At 51.1% G+C, this 14,941-nt stretch overlaps 1 protein-coding gene across 1 annotated transcript in view; it reads right to left on the reverse strand.

Moving 5' to 3' along the window:
* The window catches only part of LOC119089779 (cyclic nucleotide-gated cation channel beta-3), a 35,895-nt gene that overhangs the window by 8,098 nt on the left and 12,856 nt on the right, over positions 1-14,941 (reverse strand). The window contains exons 8-16 of the mRNA XM_037212593.1: positions 13,437-13,624; positions 11,170-11,311; positions 9,376-9,535; positions 7,304-7,485; positions 4,971-5,125; positions 4,640-4,741; positions 4,258-4,378; positions 2,033-2,227; positions 735-874 (exon numbers count right to left, since the gene is read on the reverse strand). Of these exons, the coding sequence (XP_037068488.1) occupies positions 735-874; positions 2,033-2,227; positions 4,258-4,378; positions 4,640-4,741; positions 4,971-5,125; positions 7,304-7,485; positions 9,376-9,535; positions 11,170-11,311; positions 13,437-13,624 (1,385 nt within the window). The remainder of the gene's footprint in view (positions 1-734; positions 875-2,032; positions 2,228-4,257; positions 4,379-4,639; positions 4,742-4,970; positions 5,126-7,303; positions 7,486-9,375; positions 9,536-11,169; positions 11,312-13,436; positions 13,625-14,941) is intronic.

The following is a 14,941-nucleotide window of genomic DNA, read 5'->3' on the forward strand; positions in this document are numbered from 1 at the left end:
GTGCATAATACCGAAGAGGAAACCGTCGCTCTAAAAAATCAGTTATGGCAACGTAGTTCAGTTAACTGAAGTCGAATCGAATTTTACCCCTGAAATGTTTTAAACTAACTGTTGTTATCTTTTTAGATACTGGACATTTCGTGGATCTATTTTGGACAGTTGGAGAGGTACTCCCGAATCGCGGCGAAGGAAGTGCGCCGACATACAGACACATTGTACAGCTTACATGCATGCGATGTACATTGCACACATTGTTTTTAGGTAGGATACAAACATATGCTACATATCGTTCATGCTCCTCAGTTGTTCGCGTATTAGACACAATGGACCGTGCGCGGCCACGGGTTGTTCCGCTCGGCCCGCTTAGGGATCCGGCCTTTGAAGACCTGTCCGAATCAGCAGCGATCTCGGGACGCCAATTTTGGAGGTTGGGGCACAGCTCACCCGATCCCCCCCCCCCCCCCGTGACGACCTCAGGCTACGGGACAGCTTCATCGGGCTCAGTGTTCATACCCGACCAGGCTCCCGGAGCGTTCTCATATCACGATGTTGTACACTTCGGTGTTGAACTGATGCACGCGGTGCACGGTGTTACGCAGCAAGACGCAAGAACAAACATATTGCACACGTAAGCTGAAACTTCCTGTGCAATGTTGCAGGAGTCAGTTACGATGCCGTAACGGGATTGTCGGCAGAGCTAAATTAGCAGCTACGTCGGCGTTGAATGGCCTCACCCTATTGTGTAGGGCAGCCGGTGACGAATCTTTTCCGAGATGGTGACTTTCGTGTCCGGCGCATTGGCGGCAAACCTCGGGGGCACGGGCCGTCCGGTCTTCTGCGCGGGCGGGAGCTTGCTCTTGTCGATCACCAGAACCTTCACGAGGGTCGTACGGTCAGGGACAGATTGCTTCACCATCGACCCTACCAATAACGTTGACACTGTTACCTCGCATAAAAAAAAATCACAGAGTAGCTTGGCAGTCTGGGGATATTGGCTACCGGATTCCGATGGGATGGTGTAAAAACGCGTCTGCCATAAATGGACCATGCGGTATGGCGGATGTGGCAGCAGTCACACAAGTTTGTAATTTTCGGTGAGATCTCCCAATGCCACCATCCTATCACTGACAGACACGCATTTCGGCACGGTTGTTACACCAAAGTTTCCCAGCATTCTCCACCCGTGGAGTCTGTGTAGTTAGTTCCCATAGCAGGAGAGAAAACGTCCCCCAAAATGTGGCTCCCAAAAATTCTAGCCGAAGTGTTATATAAAAGCGAATATCAGGTGCGGGAGTGTATAGGTACGGAACGCAAAACCAATTAAAACCTTGTCACGCTGTTTCTAGAATTTCAGACTACCGCCAAAGCCGTCTAAAGGCCGTCTAAATACCATTAAATTGTCGTCCTAGTTATGTCGAGGTCTTGCTCTAATACAATCACGAGTATGTTAGTATGGCACGCTCACTGGCAGCAAATTGGAAAGCTTCTTTGGTAACCATCTGAATAAAAAGACAACCAATCTAAATAAAAAGCAGCTCGTTTAAGAAGCGAATACTTCTCGATAACTATGGGCGTGCGATTGCCTTGCAATTGTTTGTCAGCTTTTCATTCAGCGACGTGATGTCTGAGCAAGTTAAACGAACGCTCATGATTCCCGGTTGCTTAAAACACTCCGGTGAAACATGCACACGTTGACAGCATCACGATTTAGGTCATTTATGGGTGTTCATCATTCCTCTTCTTGGATAGATAGTTCAGTGTTGCAGCAAGCCGCCACGCGTGACTCGCAGGCTTGTTCATATGAGATGTGATTGTGTTGCCGATGGTATTGGTGTTAGTTTGCACAGATGGGGAGCAGGCTAGTGGTGTAAGTTTGCACAACTGGGGCAGGCTGTTTAACCCGCGACTATCCGCCTTCCCAGGAGCGAAAGCCTACATCAGCCGGCCGCCGTCCGACCGAGCGCCGCCCTCAAGCACTGGCTGCGGCGGCGGTGGTGGTCGGGGGGGGGGGGGGGGGGGGGCGCTGACCGACCTCGTCCTCCTCGGTCAGCGACTCGGAGCGCTGTGGCTGGAGCTCGCTGCCGGCCGCGGCCAGGCCCGGCGGCAGAGACATGGGCGAGTAGCGGCCGACTGACAGGCTGCTGGGCACGCGCAGCTCCATCTGCGAGCAGGCGCCGCCGCCCCGCTGACGCAGCATCGACGCCGTCATCGAGCTCGGCTCCACCACCTGACGGCGGGGTGGGGCGTGGCAGGTCGGGCCGACTGGTGCAGCGGGGTGGGCGGCTGCACAGGGCGGGGCGGCGTGGCAGGCCGGCCGACTGGTGTACCGGGGTGGGCGGCTGCACAGGGCGGGGCGGCGGGGCAGGCCGGGCCGAGTGGTGCAGCGGGGTGAGCGGCTGCACAGGGCGGGGCGCAGCGGCGCAGCGCGGCACACTGCGGTACGTGGTGATGAAATAGTACAGTATGGGACCAGTGAGAAACACAAGCACAAACACACAATTGCACTGTGTGAAACAATGTTCCTTTATCGAAAGGCCATGGGGATTCGGCTTTGCTCAGATTTAGCACGCGCCCGGAGGGTCACTTGGAGTGATGTGGAATGCATGCGTGACACGTAAGGGAACGCGAAATCATTGCCCCGCTTTATTAGCTTTCCATGGTGCTAGAGGAACAAATTTTCAAGGCACGACGTCTTTTACATACCTGTTTACTGTAGTCACCAGTCAACGGGAGTTTAAGGGAAGCGTGCCACATTTAGGGCATATTTCAAAACCTACTTTGCCGAAACCCCATTGCCAGTTGTTTCATAATAGCAACGGGAAGTACAAATGCAGCACCAACGATATGCTGCTTGTCGGACAGATGCAGCACCAGAAGCTCAATCTTGTTATTTTCCAAGTTTAATCTATGCCGTCGACGTTTTGCCAGACCAAATTGTTCTTTGTCCGTTTTTCCAAAGGTTTTTGTGCGGCTGTCACTTTGACTCTGTCCCTGGTATCCCCAGATTTTATCTTTGGAATGGGAAATATTGGCGCATGCAGATATTCAAGTAAGAAATACATCACAGCCTCCGTGGCTGTGAGTGAGAATTTTATGTCGGTTTCTTTCGAAATTGGCACGGAAGTTGACATGAAAAGGAAAAAAGTTACCAGCGGACGCCAACGATCAGATCATTTGCACTCCTATGTGATCAGAATGTACTTCGCCATTTGTGGGTGTGAATGACGTCAGTAGAAATGAACGTTTGTGGTTGGCAGAGAACGGCGCAAGTCATTTAGCGAGAAGTGCATTATTGGAAGCTTGAACATATGTGTCACCAAATCAAGTGATATGCCGCTGGTATATACCCGCTTTGCAAACACAGCCAGTCAACGAACTGGGCATCACAAGTGAACAGTGATTCCCCGACAGCCAAAGTGGCCCTCAAGCACAGTACTGTACTGAACGCTTCAAGCAGGGATGTTGTTTTACAAAATAAGTTGGCGGGCTGAGTACGGCCATACGGCAAAGTCAACCTTCAAAATACGCAAAAAATATGTTTCTTGACGGATTCGCTCGCATTCTTCCCCGACTGCGGGGTGTGGTGGGGTGGGTTGACATAATTGGCTACGAAATTGGCCACCGTAGATCGCTTTGCAGTGTTCCTAAAGAAACCGCCGATGCTCCGAAAGAAGAAATCGTATAGGAACATCTGTTTTTGGTGTCCAAAGACGCGCAATAAATGCCGCATAGGCTACTAAAAATTTCGTGCGATTGCACAACATGCCGGAGAGGTGTCCAAAGAACACCTTACAAGGTTCATATCGACCCTCCCCCTCCGCCTATTAAGACGAGAGTTAAGACGTCGAGAAAAAGCTAAATAAGTTCAATGATATGAGTTATTTAAAACAGTGATGTAACTAGGATGAATGAATATTAATTAGTTTTTAACAAGGACACGCTGATGGACATGGACGCCTAAGCCGGTGCTGCTGGCTCCGTGGCGCAGCTCCGGATCTGCCCCTGGTCGCGGCCCTCGACCAATCTGTCAAACGTCCGTCCCTTCGTCCCTGTCCCTTTGTCCGTCGTTCCTTCGTCCCGTTGTCCCTGGCCCGGATAACTAACACGTCACATGCACGTACAAATTTTGTGCTTATTTCTTCAGCACTGCTAATTGCTTAGGGGTGATATTGTGCCTGAAGTCAGCACTGGTAGCTGCACTTCAACACGCACGCATAACTGGGTGGTGCATATGAAAACCAGGCTATGCAGGCTAACCTGAAGGACCGCATGAAGCAGCTTGGGTGTGGAGGGGCGTCTTCTCTTGATGATGACTTCTTCGCCGTCGCCGTCTTCACCGTTCTCAGCGGCCATAGCTGCGTTCTTCTTGATTAAGGCTCTGCGATGACACCAAAAGACCGTGCTAGAGCTGCAGAAAGCGCACGAGCTTGGCTGGCCCAGCACCGCATCGCTGTCTGTGATAGGCCAGCGGTGACTGGTTCGTACTTAATGAGTAAGGAGAAGAATTCCTGTGACAACGCTGCAAACATTCAACTTCGGTGACTGAATGTGCGTGCGTGCCATACAGTACATGTTCGGGCGAACCACGAACTGCTGACCCAAGGTCTAAAAAGCTCCACAGCTAGATCCGTCTACTTACTTTGCACGCTTCCTGAGCAGTTCTTGTGCATCTGGATAGTACTTCATCGCGTCCTGCAAATCTGTTTTATTCAAAACGAAAAGAGTGGAAAACCCACGCGATCTGTAAAGACATAAAGCGTAAGCTTTTTTTCGCAATGTTCAAGGTGTAAACAACAGCCAGTGAAGTTACAGGTTACAATCCGATGGAGCCAAAACGCCCCAAGCTTAATCTGTCAGTCAGTTAACTGAAAAAAAAATCATCGAAAATCACGCGAAAGCGTTGCTAATAGCCGTAGCATCACCCGTGAGCCACACTCGTCACTAATTGGGGGGACATCGAGTTTACTCGCCTGACATCGGCGGTGCGTCGGCTGAGTCCGGCCAGACCGAGCAGGCTGATCTCGCCGAAGACACTGCCCTGCTGCAGCGTGGCCAGCACAGCCTTGCCGGCCATCACCATCACCTGGCCGGACTTGACGATATACATCTCCCGACCGACCTCTCCCTGGCGAGACAGGGACAACTTGACGACATATATCTCCCGACCGACCTCTCCCTGGCGAGACATGGACAACTCGACGACATACATCTCCCGACCGACCTCTCCCTGGCGAGACACGGACAACTTGACGATATACATCTCCCGACCGACCTCTCCCTGGCGAGACACGGACAACTTGACGACATACATCTCCCGACCGACCTCTCCCTGGCGAGACACGGACAACTCGACGACATACATCTCCCGACCGACCTCTCCCTGGCGAGACACGGACAACTTGACGATATACATCTCCCGACCGACCTCTCCCTGGCGAGACACGGACAACTTGACGACATACATCTCCCGACCGACCTCTCCCTGGCGAGACACGGACAACTTGACGACATACATCTCCGACCGACCTCTCCCTGGCGAGACACGGACAACTTGACGATATACATCTCCCGACCGACCTCTCCCTGGCGAGACACGGACAACTTGACGACATACATCTCCCGACCGACCTCTCCCTGGCGAGACACGGACAACTTGACGATATACATCTCCCGACCGACCTCTCCCTGGCGAGACACGGACAACTTGACGATATACATCTCCCGACCGACCTCTCCCTGGCGAGACACGGACAACTTGACGACATACATCTCCCGACCGACCTCTCCCTGGCGAGACACGGACAACTTGACGACATACATCTCCCGACCGACCTCTCCCTGGCGAGACACGGACAACTTGACGATATACATCTCCCGACCGACCTCTCCCTGGCGAGACACGGACAACTTGACGACATACATCTCCCGACCGACCTCTCCCTGGCGAGACACGGACAACTTGACGACATACATCTCCCGACCGACCTCTCCCTGGCGAGACACGGACAACTTGACGACATACATCTCCCGACCGACCTCTCCCTGGCGAGACACGGACAACTTGACGACATACATCTCCCGACCGACCTCTCCCTGGCGAGACACGGACAACTTGACGACATACATCTCCCGACCGACCTCTCCCTGGCGAGACACGGACAACTTGACGACATACATCTCCCGACCGACCTCTCCCTGGCGAGACACGGACAACTTGACGACATACATCTCCCGACCGACCTCTCCCTGGCGAGACACGGACAACTTGACGACATACATCTCCCGACCGACCTCTCCCTGGCGAGACACGGACAACTTGACGACATACATCTCCCGACCGACCTCTCCCTGGCGAGACACGGACAACTTGACGACATACATCTCCCGACCGACCTCTCCCTGGCGAGACACGGACAACTTGACGACATACATCTCCCGACCGACCTCTCCCTGGCGAGACACGGACAACTTGACGACATACATCTCCCGACCGACCTCTCCCTGGCGAGACACGGACAACTTGACGACATACATCTCCCGACCGACCTCTCCCTGGCGAGACACGGACAACTTGACGACATACATCTCCCGACCGACCTCTCCCTGGCGAGACACGGACAACTTGACGACATACATCTCCCGACCGACCTCTCCCTGGCGAGACACGGACAACTTGACGACATACATCTCCCGACCGGACCTCTCCCTGGCGAGACACGGACAACTGACGACATACATCTCCCGACCGACCTCTCCCTGGCGAGACACGGACACTTGACGACATACATCTTCCCGACCGACCTCTCCCTGGCGAGACACGGACAACTTGACGACATACATCTCCCGACCGACCTCTCCCTGGCGAGACACGGACAACTTGACGACATACATCTCCCGACCGACCTCTCCCTGGCGAGACACGGACAACTTGACGACATACATCTCCCGACCGACCTCTCCCTGGCGAGACACGGACAACTTGACGACATACATCTCCCGACCGACCTCTCCCTGGCGAGACACGGACAACTTGACGACATACATCTCCCGACCGACCTCTCCCTGGCGACACACAGACAGCTTGCACACTGACGGGCAGCACGCTCACGCCACGTTGACGTATATATATATATATATATATATATATATATATATATATATATATATATATATATACTGTACTGTAACATGTCACCACTCTGTTCTCTATTTTCTTTGTAAGCCTCCATCGCATCGCATTGATATCACCGCTGAAACAAAGCAGTTGATCGGTATCCCCGAGCGGCTGGGCCGGTTTCCCCACCTTCTTGCAGACATAGTCCCCGGGCAGATAGTTGATGGGTTTCAGTTTGAGCACCAGGTCACGTAGAAGAGCCTCGTCGCAGTTCTGGAAGAGGTGCACTTTCTTCAGGGTGTCCGAGTGCACGCTCAGTGCTATGTCCGTCTGCAGCTTGTGTGGTAGTACCTCCAGTGCTTTCAGCTCGTCTAGCGGCGAAAAACGTCGTCATGCCCAGCACGCCATAAGCACTGGATACACGAAGGTATGCATGCACTCTCACACACACACACACACACACACACACACACACACACACACACACACACACACACACACACACACACACACACACACACCACACACACACACACACACACACACACACACACACACACACACACACACACACACACACACACACACACACACACACACACACACCACACACACACACACACACACACACACACACACACACACACACACACACACACACACACACACACACACACACACACCACACACACACACACACACACACACACACACACACACACACACCACACACACACACACACACACACACACACACACTCTCTCTCTCTCTCTCTCTCTCTCTCTCTCTCTCTCTCTCTCTCTCTCTCTCTCTCTCTCTCTCTCTCTCTCTCTCTCTCTCTCTCTCTCTATATATATATAAGTGATCCCATACAACTATGTCCAAGGAATGCTATGATTCCACATTGTCTGTTTGTCGTGAGCTGTCAAGTGTCACAGATAGCATGACGTGACGTTTCCGGGCGTTGGCGTACCCAGTACATGACATTTTTGGAGGATATCCTTAAAGTCGGAACATTCAAAGGACCGGTATCAGAACGAGCCGTTCACTACAGGACGAACTAACGCTTCGGACCGCAGTTTTGCAGCACCACGTGCAAACGCCGTATCGTAAAAGTCCTTGACGGAAGCACTTGCATACAGTCTGATGACAGTAAATCCGACCGGACGAAACAAGCCCCTTCCATTACCCATTGTGTCATCCATTGATCGCATTTCGCAGTCCTTCCCTAGCTTAAACTGCCGTTCCTTAATCTCGCTTCAGTCCCATTTACTGGCTTGCATCCTTACGTCCTAGCCCAAACCCTCATCCTTCTCGCACCCTCCCGTACTCATCCTGCGCCTCACCAACCCATGTTCGTTCGAAGAAGCCCTGTTCACCACTTCATCCCCCTGAGCGTGGGAGCGGCCACGGGTCTGTGGATGCACATACACACACCACATAGTCCAGTGTTCCTCGAAGGCCACGTCAAAGTTGCAGGAGCCTGGTGCGAAGTAGGCGATTTTTTAGTTGAATTATAGAAATTACTTATTATAAATGCATGTGATCACGACTTGAAGACTCTCCCGTTACGGTTTCTTATTCAATATGCCTCAATGTCAGCACACATGCAGCTTGCATGATGCAGGAAAAAGCGTCGGATGCGGTAATCGACGTCAGGTTGCAGCGCGCGCAACCCGGCGCGGCGGTGCCCTGACACATTGTGCGGACGGCGCGCTGTGGAGCACGGCCTAGCGACCTCTGATACAGCCACGTCTGGTGCAGCCAGAGGCGGACGGCGCGTTGTAGGGTCTGACCTAGCGACTTCTGCTACCGCTGTGTGTAGTGCATCCAGAGACGGGCGGCGCGCTGTAGGGCCTAACCCAGCGACCTCTGCCGCCGCCACGTGTAGTGCATCCAGAGACGGGCGGCGCGCTATAGGGCCTAACCTAGCGACTTCTGCTGCCGCCATGTGCAGTGCATCCAGAGACGGACTGCGCGTTGTAAGACCTAGACCTAGCTACCTCTGCCGCCGCCACATGTAGTGCATTCAGAGACGGACGGCACGCCGTATAGCCTGACCTAGCGACTTTTACTGCCGCCGTGTGTAGTGCATCCAGAGACGGACGGCGCATTGTAAGACCTAGACCTAGCGACCTCTGCCGCCGCCACATGTAGTGCATCCAGAGATGGACGGCACGCTGTAGGGCCTGACCTAGCGACCTCTGCCGCCGCCACGTGTAGTGTATCCAGAGACGGACGGCACATTGTAGGACCTGACCTAGCGACTTCTGCTGCCGCCACGTGTAGTGCATCCAGAGACGAACGCGCTCCTGCAGCGCCGGCGGCAGGCTCAGGTGCTGCATGTAGCGCACGGTGCTGTCCATGATCTGGCGGAACTCATCGCGTGTGCGCGTGATCTTGGCCACGATGTCACGGATCTGCGGCGATGGCGACATCCTGTCAGGCAGCACGAACTGCACCGGCCGGCGCCGCAAGACATGGCGTCAGCGAACACGGCTTGACGAGGCTGGTGGTGGTGATGCCCTCCGGTATTTCAAATACAGCTGAATCAGTATTTTCCCTATAGTATCATCAAACAGGTGCAACGAAAAAACACCTCGCCGAGCAGAATCGAGAAGCGTGCCTACACATATGACGCTCGTATTATACACATATTGATACATTGTGAGTTAAAATACCTTTTATTGATAGTTGTCGACTTTCCACATGCCAGATGGTCCTAACTGGTTAAACTATTTGATCATGGACAGATTGGTTAAATTGTCAACGCTCGATGCATTCCTTAAAATCCCAAGCCCAACATTCCACTTCATCTCATCGTAGCCCTTCATGTGATAGCCCCTGAAACATGCTGTTGCCGTTCCTCAATAAAGTGGCGATTTAAATGTGTCTTCAAATTCTTGTTCACCCGCCTCACACAGAGCCGTATCTCGAGAGAGTGTATGGCACGCTCTGGCTGAGCTTCTCCAGGTAGTATAACCCTCAGCATGGTTCCATTCAACAAAGCTGTAGGGCAGCATTCTCATAAAAGAAGGTATAGGTTCTCATACGTTGAGCTCACTGCTAGATGCATTGTAAACATAAATCAATACCACCTCAGTTTTCTTTCACTCAGAAGCAACCACTCAAAATGTGCCGATTACAATCCTGGACACCAGTTTTGTGGTTTAACCAGACAGAAGCCATATCGCAGAACTCTACTTTAGACCCATCGCCACCTCCATGACACTACCTTACAATACGGGACACACAATGACTACTAGAAAAGCGGTTCTGATGTCACAAATGCGGAGAGCGATGCGTGCAGTTTGTCATATTTTGGTTCATAGTCGCGTAAAAGTATTTTAACTAGAAAGTCCTTCGATTTTTCTATAACTAGAAAGTCCTTCCATTTGAAGACAGGACATGCCTACAGACCACAGTGATGTGTGTCCCGGGCCGTATCGCAATTCATTGAAGTTGCATCAGGTTAGCGAAAAAGTTGTAGAACGGTAGAGCAAAGAGTAAATTACATGCGTACAACTCCCGTTTATAGATGACGGGCTGTGCAAACGTCTTCATGTCACCGTACGATCGACTTGCTTGTGCGGCCTCAGGGCAATGTGAAACGGGTCAGTGTTTAAAATCTATACAAGTTGCAATTAGCGCTAGAGAACCCAACGTGTCCAGCTGGGGATAGGACTTGCCATTCATGTGCTAGTGAGCTGGAAGGAAACTGCGCACTGCGCGCATAGTTTAAATAATATCTTGGAAGCTCTCTCAGGGATATTCCATGTGGGAGGAACAAGGCGTAGCATTCTTGACTGGATCCATGAGCGCTTTGGAGACTCACTTTTACGGCGAGCTTACGTACCGGTAGGTTAACATGTGGTAGACCGCACTGTTTGCTTGGTAGCGTCTTTTACCGGTTATCTCCTGGTATATTGAAGGTTGATAAGTGTCCGCATAGGAACTCTGAACCAATGATACCGAAAAATCAGTAGCTCAGGGCCTTTCTTGTCTCTATCAAGTACATATCGCTACACTTATCCACGAAGCGACTGCCACATACCTGACCAACCAGAAGAGCGAATACGAAGACTCCCATCAGCCAGCTTCCCGTCATGAAGACATATTCGAACTCGTTGGTGGGTTTTGGGTTTTTGCCGATGGATGTAGCCGTTTTGGTGGCGAAATAAAAGCATCTCACGTAGCTGGAAAATAAGGTTTTTGCTGCAGACCATAACATAAAGGCCTCCCGTCCGCCACCACCACCACTCCGATTGTCTTCCTGCTGCCAGAGCCAAAGGAGACGTGACCCGAAACACACCGAGTAACGGCCGCTGCTATGATAAACAGTAAGTGATGGGGGCCTGACCTCAAGACACCATGGATGGTGGGTTCAAGCGCACGTAAAACCGGTGGAGCGAGGTTTCGTTTTTGTCCTCGCGAGACCCCAGATTATAAGAGATGCACTTACCCCGCGCGACATGATACGTACATAGGCCTCCCAATTTGAAGGAGACGAGCGACACACGGCAAAATTTCAGGCTACTGAAGAAGGCACGTCTGGGTCTTCTAAGCCTTTGTGACATCTTTCTTGGGTTTCTCAAAGTAGGCGCAGATTGCTCATAATTAGCGAACTGAGACAAGTGATGCACCACGAAGGACCGTAATGTGATACGTATGAAAAAGTTAAAGGCACACTTTCTGTACCTTTGCATTCACATGTCCGGTTACGCCACCACTTTTAAGTAATTAAATTCCTAATCTTATTTCCGTCATAACTGGTATCACTGCCAACTTCCTGTATTATGTACCACAAAAGGGGATTCGTGTTTGGGCTTGTACTTTACCAATAAAGTTGTTCAAAGACCAACTGATATCTGTTGATGTCACGAATGGTGCTGACGCACGCCAGACACGAACAGTTCGATGATCACATCGTTCTTGACCTTGAGCACTACGTGGTCTATGGGGTGGCAGTACTCGCGCGGCCTTTATAAAGCGTAATGCATGCTTGGGTTACCTTGAAATACCCTTCACAGTTGGAAGGCGTCAAGCTCAGAAACGGAAAGGTTTCTAGTCTTTAAAAGGGAATGGCTTTAAGCTGCACTGAGTGGTCTTCAAAATGGCTAACTCAGTTCAAAACCGCTTATAAATGTTGAACATTCTCTTCAAAGAGAGGAGTGTTCCACATCTGTATGGTGTTTTCAACCGAAAAAAATATTGAAGATCATTCGGAGAAGCTCGCATCCCCGAATTCTTAAGACCTAAGTCCTAGTTTCTGAGTTATGCGCCCGTGAATGTGCAGACTATCTTAAAATTACTCAGGCGTGCATGACGCCGCAGAAACATCATTCAAATACTGCCACCACATTGGTCATGTGGCGTCCAATGTCGACTAAAATAGGGTTTTCGAGTCGTTTATCTCTCACGGTTGTGAGCACGGTTTCTAGGCATAACAGAGTTCAATTGGCTCTCGTTCAATGTCATGCCGGCATTGCGAGTTTCAAACACGAACCATGTTTTGTGCTACATATTGCCAGAAGTTGGACATAGGCACTAGGACATAGATATTACGGAAAATAGACCTGTTATCAATTAGCTTAAGAATAGCGCATCGCCGAGTATGTGGATGCAAGAAGACAAGATAAACTCATAGGCAAATAGGCAACGACACAACGAGAAAAGACAGATACAGAGCACTCCATATTTCCTTTCGGAAATACGCCCAGCACCATCAATGTCATGTCTCGGCAATTTGAAGCACTGCAAAGTGGGTGCTAGGGTGGCAATTTGCACGACCTGTTTGGTAGCACCTCTAACGTCATACAAACGTTCCATGTCGCAATCAAACAATGACGTAATGAGTAGCATGTTTACTGAATATAGAAATTGTGTTGTTTAAACAGTATTTTCGGCTTAGAGTAGAGTACAGCAATGTATCTGATGCTTTTTCAATATCTGCCAATGTATGACATTCCATTCATGCGTTTTCTTCACTGTCGGATCTTTCCAATTTGAAATGTACTGATTCGAGATCGGAACACATTTCCAAACCGGGATCCGGGCTCGAGTGGCGCCGTTGTTAGGCTGTGCGTCCGGGAAACCAGAGGTAAGGGGCTTGATTGCTCGAGGTGCCTTTCCCCCCCCCCCTCCGCCCCACTCCTGCCAGGGTAAGAGACAGGTGATGGCATACAGCCTCAGCAGCTGAGCGCGTCGTAAAACCTTTAACGACAACGGTGCCAGGACCCGTGGATTTCGATCCTACAAATGACAGCCAAATTTCTCGCCACTGCCCCATGAGTGTCCGCTGCATCCGGCGGTGTCACCCACGGGTTTCCGATGCCGTCGAAGACCCAGCCGTTGGTGCCGATGCCCTCCCACAGGCTGACGGCATAGTAGGCGCAGGCGTTGACGTGAATCAGCAGGAGCATGTAGACAACGGTACGGATGGTTCGCACGTAGTGCGGCATCGCCAACAGCGAGTCCACCCGGTCCATGAACTTCCAGTACGTCTGAATCTGGGGACATGAGTACCGCGCTCCAGACAAACCACGGGCAAAGCTTAAACAACCAGCGCAAGGTGAAGATGGAAATGACATCTGAGCTCAATAAACCAACGTTATTCCCTGGCATGTCTCTCGGTCTATCGCTCTGTTAAGTTATGGGGTAAACCCAACTATTGCATGCTGCTGTTTCACTGAAATGCTACGGGTTTGTTGTGGATGTCTTGTAAATCGGCGGACAAGAAATTATCCGTGAGTATCGACAGAAGCTTTGCGTCTGCGTACACCTAACTTACTGCTGGTTCCTTGACATCATATCGGGTTCGGGTCATATCATATCGTCACATCACATGACATATCATCATTATCATGATCGCCGAATCATCACCCATGGATAACATGAAGATGATACCATTGTGTTAAGCATGCAACGCATGATTTAATCTGCGTCGCACACATAACATGCGCACCGGCACACGCGCACGCACACGCACACGCACACACACACACGCACGCACACACGCACGCACGCAAATATATATATATATATATATATATATATATATATATATATAGGTACATATATGTATATATCTCGTGCTACAAGAAAGTGTTTGAGTTTTCAAGGACAGAAGTTGTAGAACCTACAGCCACAATCGCATCACAGTAGCTACCACCCACCACCTAACAGCCACAGCCGCATCACAGTAGCTACCACCCACAACCTAACAGCCACAACCGCATTACAGTAGGTACCACCCACCACCTAACAGCCACAATCGCATTAAAGTAGCTACCACCCACCACCTAACAGTCGCAATCGCATTATAGTAGCTACCACCCACCACCTAACAACCGCAATCGCACTACAGTATCTATCACCCACCACCTAACAGCCACAACCGCATTGCAGTAGCTACCACCCACCACCTAACAGCCACAACCGCATCACAGTAACTACCACCCACCACCTAACAGCCACAACCGCATTACAGCAGCTACCACCCACCACCTAACAGCTACAACCGCACTACAGCAGCTACCACCCACCACCCTAACAGCCACAACCGCATTACAGCAGCTACCCACCCACCACCTAACAACTCAGAAGTTGTGCAAGCATTAGTTTGTTTGCTTAGGGCTGGCAATAATTAGTTCATAACATGCTTCCCCAAATATGAAGACATCTTCTATCATTGCATGCCCGCACACACGCACACGCTTACGCACACGCACACGCGCACGCTCGCATGCGTGTGCGTGTGCACGCATGTGGCGTGTGTGCGTCATACCGTTGATGTCGTCAGCTGCTGTGTTAATGTCCTGCCATGT

Source organism: Pollicipes pollicipes, unplaced genomic scaffold, assembly GCF_011947565.3.
Source record: "Pollicipes pollicipes isolate AB1234 unplaced genomic scaffold, Ppol_2.1 Scaffold_3087;HRSCAF=3621_pilon_pilon_pilon, whole genome shotgun sequence".
In the NCBI taxonomy this organism is placed as follows: domain Eukaryota; kingdom Metazoa; phylum Arthropoda; class Thecostraca; order Pollicipedomorpha; family Pollicipedidae; genus Pollicipes; species Pollicipes pollicipes.